Source organism: Sinocyclocheilus anshuiensis, unplaced genomic scaffold (genome assembly GCF_001515605.1).
Source record: "Sinocyclocheilus anshuiensis isolate Anshui unplaced genomic scaffold, SAMN03320099.WGS_v1.1 scaffold43, whole genome shotgun sequence".
Lineage (NCBI taxonomy): Eukaryota > Metazoa > Chordata > Actinopteri > Cypriniformes > Cyprinidae > Sinocyclocheilus > Sinocyclocheilus anshuiensis.
The window spans coordinates 2,241,496-2,250,847 of NW_015549580.1; the positions used below are offsets into that span (position 1 = coordinate 2,241,496).

General features: G+C 37.0%; 1 protein-coding gene across 2 annotated transcripts in view; it reads right to left on the reverse strand.

The window, feature by feature from the left end:
- Positions 1-9,352, reverse strand: part of LOC107657731 (testis-expressed sequence 10 protein homolog) — a 23,600-nt gene that overhangs the window by 4,059 nt on the left and 10,189 nt on the right. For both annotated transcript variants that reach the window (XM_016445959.1, XM_016445958.1), the window contains exons 11-13: positions 8,292-8,469; positions 4,272-4,360; positions 4,048-4,181 (exon numbers count right to left, since the gene is read on the reverse strand). In XM_016445959.1, coding sequence (XP_016301445.1) covers positions 4,048-4,181; positions 4,272-4,360; positions 8,292-8,469 — 401 coding nt within the window. The remainder of the gene's footprint in view (positions 1-4,047; positions 4,182-4,271; positions 4,361-8,291; positions 8,470-9,352) is intronic.

Here is a 9,352-nt window from a genome sequence, read left to right on the forward strand (position 1 = left end):
ATTAATAACTTCTGTAGCAAATGTAGCTATTGCTCATTGTGAATGTTAATGCATTAACTAAGGTTAACTAATGAGGTCTTATTGTAAAGTGATACCTATTGGTCTTTATAGTTCTTTTGCACTTTAATCTGTGTAAAACTTTTAACTTTATACATTTTTCTGTATTGCTTTATTGCATTTAAATGTTCAGTTATTTTTGTTATAAGAAAAAAGTTATTAAACCTGTTATACTGTATTATGACAGCACTTTTTTTAAACTAAATGTCAATACCGTGATAATACCGTACACCGTGATAAAAGCATGAGCAATTAATCGCAACATGAAAATTTGATACCGGCATATCCCTATACACTGTATATATAAATCAAATTCTGCATTGAACCAAACATTTACAGAAATCCAGCCGAAGGCTAGGCAAAAGGACTACACAGATTTTAGGAACATAACTCATCTTCAGAGAAGAGTCATTTTACAGAGTGAACGATGATAGAAAGATGACACTTTTTCCTATCTCATTCTACAAAGAACCTTTGAATTATACATCACAACATCTTAACATCTGACACACACACACACGGTTTAGGTGAGACAAAAATAAATCCCTGGTCCTAGAAGTCTGCAGAGAACAAAGAATCCTATAGCACCACACACACATATACAGTGACAGGCTCAAAGGGTTGTACCTCGCCACTATGGCCGGTCTCTCATAATGGAAGTTGACAATGGACGGATTAGCGATGCCCTGCCACTCTCTGAACTGATATTTTATGAGCACTAACAATAAATAAGTGTGTGAGTGTATGTGTGTGAGAAATCTAATAGTGCTAATAGCATTAGAGCAGATTAGATTAAACAGATGAAGGCGGAGCGGAATGTCATTCAGAGCAGGTTATTATCAGACATTAATCAGGCTAACAGTGTTAAGAACACATTACGCATGCTTTAGATTAGAGACACCTGATTGGCAATAAAGGAATGGACCCCCAGCAGCCATACGCTCTCGCTCTCAAACACACACACACACCACACTCAAACTTAATTTGATGCTATCTGCCAAGCTATATATCTGAGAAACAGTAAGTGAGAATTTTCTTTAAGAGTGTGATGTGAAATCCCAATAGGATTAGAAGGACACTTTTTTTAGCACATTTTTTACGCTTTAGCACATTAGGATTTCTCAGCAGAGCTGTAAAGAAAAAGAAAAAAAAAGGTGCTAAAAATTACTTTACCAATAAAAAAATTTGAATTGTTCTTATTTACTTGGTGTTTCATATTTCAGCAATGTTAACGTATAATATAAAAAATATATAAAATAATATAAAAAGAAAATGTAACAGCTCACTCACACACACATATACATACAGTGGGTATAGAAAAGAATCACCCCCCTTTAAAATAATTACATTTTGTTGCTTTGCAGCCTGAAATGAAGACGGACACAGTTTCTGTTTAATCCAGCTGTATTTACTCAGTGCAACTTATAACATACAAGTGAAAGATATAACGCAATATGTCAGAAAATTAAAAAAAAACAAAACCGGATCACCCCTAAAAATGTATTGTAAACTCAATCAGGTGTAGCTAATCACCTTTTCAATGGCACACAAAGCCATTTGACTTTCAGCTGTTGTCATTTTGAGTAGCTCAGCATGAAAAGAGCTTTCCTGGAGCATTTCAGTCCTTGGTAGTTTTAAAAAGTTGGAAAAAGTCATTTTGTTGAACCACCTTTTGCTTTAAATACAGCCTTTAGTTTGGGATATGTCTCTAATAACTTTGCAATATTTGCCCACATCGTTTGTGGACTGCAGTCTTCAAGTCATTCCACAGATTTTCAGTGGGGTTTAAGTCTGGGCTCTGACTAGGCCGTGACTACATGTGGCCTTTCTTGAGGAGTGGCTTTTTTCTTGCAACCCTCCCATACAAGCCACATTTGTGGAGAATTTGTGATATTGTTGTCACATGCACACAATGACCACTCTTTGTCAAAAATTCCTGCAACTGCGTCAGAGTTGCTGTAGGTCTCTTGGCCGCCTCTCAGACCAGTTTCCTCCTCGCTCTTTCATCCAGTTTGGAGTGACGGCCTGATCCAGGGAGGGTCTGTGTTGTACCAAATACCTTCCACTTCTTAATAATAGACTTTACTGTGCTTCTACGCATTGATAAAGCCTTTGAATTTTTTTTGTATCCATCTCTTGACTTGTGCCTGTCCACAACTTTCTCCTGGAGATCGTTTGACAGTGCCTTGCCACCCATAGTTGATTATTTGCTTCAGTTGCCCTACCAAGGACTGAAATGCTCCAGGAAATCTCTTTTCATGCTGAGCTAATCAAAATGACCACAGCTGATCACAGTTGAAAGTCAAATGGCTTTGCAAAGCAACAAAATGTGATTATTGTAAAGGGGATTGATTCTTTTCTATATACATAAAAAAAGTATCCAATAAATAGTTTTCAAACATATTTAATCTTAATTTTTTCCCACAAGGTTGAAAGTACAATAAACTTGTACCAAAAGTTTTATTTAGCCAAAGTGCTGAATTTGTTTTTGTACAGCGATTTTTGTTACGGTTAAATATAATTTCTAATTAAGCACAAGTTAAGTGATGAGAGTTGAGAGAGAGCGTGTCCTGTGCTTGTGTATGTGAGGAGGGAAACAGGCTCTTTTCCTCATTAAGGTCCATTATTCTCCATCAGCCTCACCTGCTGGCATCATCTCCCCCGTCACTCCTCATTACCGTATCAACGGTGATGCCAGCCATCCCTCTACACCTTTACTGTCTGATTGACTTGGACACAAAAAATGAAAGTCCAGAGAAAATTGCACAGAGGAATTAGCTGTGTGTCTGGAGTAAAGGGAGGGGGGCAGTGAGAGTCAGCCCCTGGCCCAGATTTTAATTTCCGTGTAAAATGTCAGGTGGTGATGGTGTCCGCTGGCTGGCATTAGCATTTGCTTTAGCCAGGAGTGCTCTGATAACCAGCCCTTATTGAAATATGGAGACACATACACCGGTGCGATGCGATAAACCTTCCCCTGCTCAACGAACTGGCCGTCTCCAGGGGGGGAAACTAAAACACACTTATGCGTTGAATAACAACCCAAATGGTCCTGCAGCGAATCAAGCGAACACCTGCTTCTTGGTAGAAGTTGAAAAATGCACACGTTTGGCATTAAACATGATGGGTGTGATTAAGGTGAACAGCATGACTGATTCATATCCCTTTCACAACATGCAACAACACTGCTTGGTATTTATTAAAAAACTGAAATTTCATGTGCACACAAGAACATGGCGGGGGGGGAATTGTGAGAAAAAAAAAAATCTAGTTCAGCAGAAAAACTACATTATGTTTCCTGTTAATGTTCATCTAGTTTTCACATGTGTATGAAAAAGTAAAAAAAGTCTCAGAGTTTTTCTCCTGAAAATGTCACTTTAAAGCATCTGTGCTATTAGGGTTGTAATTTTAACACATTCATTTAGTGTGATTAATTATAAATTAAGAGAATGGAACAAATGCAATGGTTTTGGGAAACATGTGCAAAGTTGAATTAATTTTAAAAAATTAAATAACATTTTGACACAGCCTCTTACAAACAAATTACACATACGAAGTACCCTGCAAAACAAAACTAAATTTCAATGATTTTATCTTTTAAAATAATGTGATGTCTTTGAATTATATTTCTTAATTTTCTAATTTGGGGTCTTTTCTCAGAAAACATTCATATATGTGATTAATTGTAACAGAAAAATTATTTGATGCTAGAAAAGTTTTTTTTGTGCCAGGTGAAATCACTGTGTAATGCAAATGCATCTAGGCAACAGCAGACAGACAAACGGACTGACACTAGAGCAACCAAATGATTGACAAGCCAGACTAACTGACAAGAGCAGATGAGAGAGACGCTCACAGGGGACAGAGCAGATGACAACAGGATTAGAAACATACGCCAGCGATTGACAGCAGAACAACTGACATAACACAAGTTGTTGGAGCGACTGAAGGTGGAGAAAAGGACTGGCAGATAAAAAAGATAGAGAGAAATACCTCCACTATATCCCAGTGGTGTAGGAACTGCTCCAGGGTGGTAGCAAATACGCTGAGGGGCGAGAGTATGGAGGAGGGCAACAGGCAGTCTTCATCTGTGTCCTGAAGGGCCTGCAGCATCTCAGAGGAGAAACCTGAAGCATGGGATCATGGGAACACCACTTTATCAATATCGAGTATGCTGTCGGTACTCATTTCATTGAATGTGATGCGTGTGTGCGCACCTGTTAGTGTGGTGAAAAAGAAACTGAGGTAATCTACATCTTTCACCGGCACATCCTGTGAACTGCTCGACCAGCCACACAGAGGAGACCTGCGAGGAAGCACACATGCATTACTGTGCAGTGGTCTGGCACTGATCCGCTCTCCTGTTACACATCTCACACTGTACCTGAGTGTGTGTGTGTGTGTGTGTGTGGTGAGAATGTCAGTCTAAAAATACTGGCCATCTGAGCTCCTTCATTTCCTTTGAAATCAAACTCCCACCACAAACACGGCCACACTGAAGCGAATGAGAACACTCATGGTATTAAGGAAACACTGGGGTCATCCTTACAATATGACAGACAACACTTACTGTTCCTTAAGAAGATTTTAAGTTATTCCATAAACCAAACCCACAGAGGTTTTTTTTTTTTTGCACAATAACTCCACCTTTAACTCCTTAAAACTCCACCGATTGAATCAAACTACACTTTAACCTAGTTGTACATGCTTTACATAAAAGAAAAAAAATAACTTTTTTGTAAGGATGATTTTAGTTTTTTTGTACTTTATTTTTAGACAAAATAACAGCTTTTAAATATCCACTATTTATCAGTTATGAACTAGCTAGAATATTAATACTGGTGCATGCTTAGCATCCACAGCAGAAAAACACTGACATTTATATTCAGCAATTTATATTCAAAAACTTTTATTCTGCAAGGATGCATTAAACTGACCAAAAGTGACAGTAAAGATTTTGATATTATTAAAAAAATAATATCTGTAGAAACTGTAATAGAAACTGTTCTTTTGAACTTTCTATTCATTAAACAAAAACCTTTAAAAAAATGCATCACTTTTTTAAGTACAGCTATAAGTAATTAGTACAACTATTATCATTAATAAGAAGAAATGTTTCTTGAGCAGCAATACATCATAATGGAATGACTTCTGAAGGATCATGTCTAAAGTCTGGATTAATGTCTGCTTAAAATTCAGTTTTGCCATCACAGGAATAAATTACAAGGGAGGAAACAGGAAAAAAGTAAATGTTGCCACTCTTCAAGGAAGCCAAACTATTAACAGCTCATTGTTTCTCAGCATTAAGCTGAAGATAGTTCAAAAGTTAAATAAAGTTAAAGTTAAGTATACATTTTAACATCAAAATAATTACACACAGCACCTTTAAACTATGAAATGTTGCCAAATGAAGTACCAGCAGCTTTTATGGACATTTTCTCAGCTGGTTCGTAACAGTTAAAGCCAGGTAATTGCTGTGATCAAACACAGAGTGCAGGAGAACCAAGAGGCCACAGCCAACACATTCAGGTCAGTCTGTCACAGGCTCCATGTGTTGCTTGCTGTGCTTCTATATGTGTGTTCAAGGCTTCAGTGGGAACTTGATGGCAAGATATTGTCAGAAGTGACCATTTTATACTCACGCTTTTCTGAGAAGGAAATCAGAAAGAACCAGTGTGTGTGTGTCTGTGTTAAAGCTATTCAGGACAATCCACGCAGTCTTATGATTCTCCCTTATAGATGTGGATCAGTCTCGAGGCCAGTAAAGTGAATGAATATCTGATCTTTTACTTGTTTTGATTTCATTTCTCTTGTGATTGTGGAATGAGCATGTGCTGGACTTCCTTAATACATACTGATTGGCTCATTTCCCATCAACCCATTAGTAAAAAGAAGCCAGACAGACACACACACACACACATACAGAAAGATGCACCAAGGAATAAAATGCTACTGTTCATTGTGTCTTTCTGTGTGCCAACCACACACACACACACACACTCTATAGCTATACTATAGCTATACTATTAGCCATTCTTGTCTAAGTTTAGCAACACTTTCTGAAGCCACCATTCAGTTAGTCGTTTCGCTGATGTGATCAAAGCTAAATTCTTGTGAGGGACAGATTGTTCGGTTCATGTTGTTCTAAGGATTGGCTCTCTTAACAGCATGTCACGCAGTTCTACCATGAACAGAAGCGGCCTTAAGTGATGCTTCACTTATCGCAAAGGAATCCTGTCGCAGGGCCAGATTTTTCAAAAGTGCAGTCGGTGTGAATTCACTTGCCGTAGCATTTGTTTTGGAATTTTGGTGTGACTCTGAACTTGATGATTGTTCCATGTCTCATAAAAAGAGTAATACTGCCCTCTGTAGGTGTTCGAACACATTTAATAAAGTCTTGTTCTTATGAGCAAACAGAGAGACCAGAGGAAAGGCAGTGTATCCAAGATACACTCACACACGTCACGGTGGGGACTCAAAGTCACACACTCAGTGTGTTCTCAAACATTGCTCCCATTAGGATTTGAAGGGAAATCACAAATAAAAGAGTGCCTTTAGGCTAGTGACTATAAAAAAAGCAATGGGGACACAGCATGTCACAAAGACACACACGCAGACACACACCCTAAGGCCCTCAGCATGCTGAGGAATTCACAAAGGAATATTCTGTCAATCATCCATGAACAAGTAACAGACTGTTGATTACTCATCCGCCAACAAACAAAGAACAAAAAAGTATTCAAACTTGGACGCTTATCATAACAGTCTTTTTGTAAATATTTTTTTCTAAATATGAACATATAAAATGATAAAAATGTGCTTTTTATGATTCAAAATGTAGAGGTTTTATATAGACATGAATTTTGTATGTGTCTTTTGTATGTGAGGTGCAGTATTATTTTAGTATTATCTATATTATTTTATAGTATTTATTAATATTTTGTATTAGCTGTTTTAAGTTTTAGTCATTTTGTTATGTACTGTTGTCATAAAAATCTGTTATTTATTCATTTTTAGTGCTTTAACTAAAAATTTTTTTGTTTGTTTTTTTATCTAATATTTTATTCCAGTTTTATTTCATTACTGAAAACACTTTTAATCATTAACAACAGTTTTACTTTTTGTAAATGTTTTTATAAAAGCATATTATTGATTACATAAAAAGCATATATTAAAGCTGAAACTTGATGCAACGTTTCTGAAGAAATCACTATAGATTTGTAATTCATTTCTGTTATTTTGCTACTTTTTTCTCTTGTTTGCACAATTATTGCCTTTCTACCTTTTTCAATTAAATCAATTACTTATTTATGTTAAATTATTCAACAACAAAACTACTCAAAATGCCCATCCCTTCTCCTTTCCTGAAGGCACTCTCACTATAAACAACATTTTTGAAAACCTTCTTGACAAAAAACTGTGCAAACTAAACAAAAAAACTAACAAAATAAGTGTTGTGTATACTAAAGTCAGCGATAACTCTGAATATATTAAACTTACTGCAGTATGACCTCTGCCTCACTGCGCAGTGACTCGTGGCTCTGTTCCACCTCATTATGGCCAATCACGGTTAATGACTAGCGGTCACGGCCAATCAGAGTTAAGTAATTGGACATCCTCTGATCATGCCGCACAGCGCTTGGTTGTCTCTGATTGGTTAAATTGTTTGATTCCATTAGCAGTGAAAACTCTGAGACTGCTGTCTCCTCTCGGCAGTCGTAGAGTCACATTTTAAACATATCAGTCAGATGCAGACAGATACTCCCCTCCAGGGGCCGAGCTGCACATGCGTTACCAGTCTCGGTCAAACATACACTAATGCACATATTTTTCCATTTTAGCAAGTATTATGTTAAGTAGCGCTTGACTCATGAGAACTACATTAAAATGGGAGTGTGTGTGTGGGAGGGGGGGTATATGGGTGGTACTTTAATTAAAAAAATTATGTATTCAGCAGACAAAATAAGTTTGAGAACCTATAATTTAAAAGTTTCCTATTTTGTTAGGATCTTGCCTTTGAAGATTGCAGCCCTTGTAGACAGTGAAACAGCTTACTAGGTTTAAAAACAGAGTTCATGTTTCATAACAATACCACACACTGTTCTTTTTTTTCCCTGGCTTTTTACACCCATGCCCTGTACCCCTGAGAAACTAGATCTCTGATGCCCCAGAGTGGAACACTGGAAGCAGACTTTAGGATTGCATTAGTGCACGATGATGTGTCATAACCCTCATACCTCAGGTGTATGGTGCGTATTAGCATGGTGGCCAGGCTAGCCGACACTCTCCCAGTGTTGCAGACCTGACTGAGACATGCCAGAAGCTCTGCGGGAAATGCTGGCAGGAAATGGAGAATCTGAACCAGCCTCTTCTGGGACTCCACAGGCAACACCACCACACAGCCCTCCTGTGGATCTGCAACGTGAGACGTGAATAAAATAAATATCAAGTCATGTCACCTTTATTTATATATTTATACGATACAGACTGTGTCAAAGCTGCTTTACAGTATTAAACAGGAAAATAGTGTCACACAGATGAACAAAAACAGAGAAATGTTAATATAACAGATCTGCTCAGCTTGGAAAAATTTTATAGCATAAATTATCTTCAAATAATGCTAGCCACTTTTTTCATTAAATAAAGTCAATTAAATTTTTTAAAATGTAATTCTTAATTAAAAATTGTACTAATAAATAGAATACTACTGCTATTTTAAAGATTTTGAATTTTAACCTTAGAAATTCCTGGCTCATGGTAAATTACCCTTGGGGGTTGACAGCTCTATTTTGTAGGGGTGTAACGATTCACTCGTTTTATCGATGAATTGATTACAAACCCTGACGATGCATATTAGGGATGTGCATCTCATGACTGAGGCCGATACGATACGCATCTCGATGCATAGCCAACGATACGATACATTAAAGATACATATGAAGCAGCTACCGATGTGATGCGATACGATTCACCCGTTACATGCAGTGCGATCCAATTTCGATTCGATTCGATTCGATTCAACACAATGCGATTCGATGCAATATGATGCAATGGAGAAAATATAAGATAGCAGAACAGAACATTACAATCAAAAATGGCTCTTTAAAGCATTAAAATAACTCAATTAAAAGTTAAAATCACTGAATTAAAATGAAAATAAATAATAGAGAAAATGACTTCTAAACTGCTATAAGAAGCACACATTAACTCATTTGAGCTAAGTAATTAGTACTGAACTAGCTTACATTTGATTTACCCATTACAATAGTCCCTTTACAGTTACTGCTATCATAAAAAT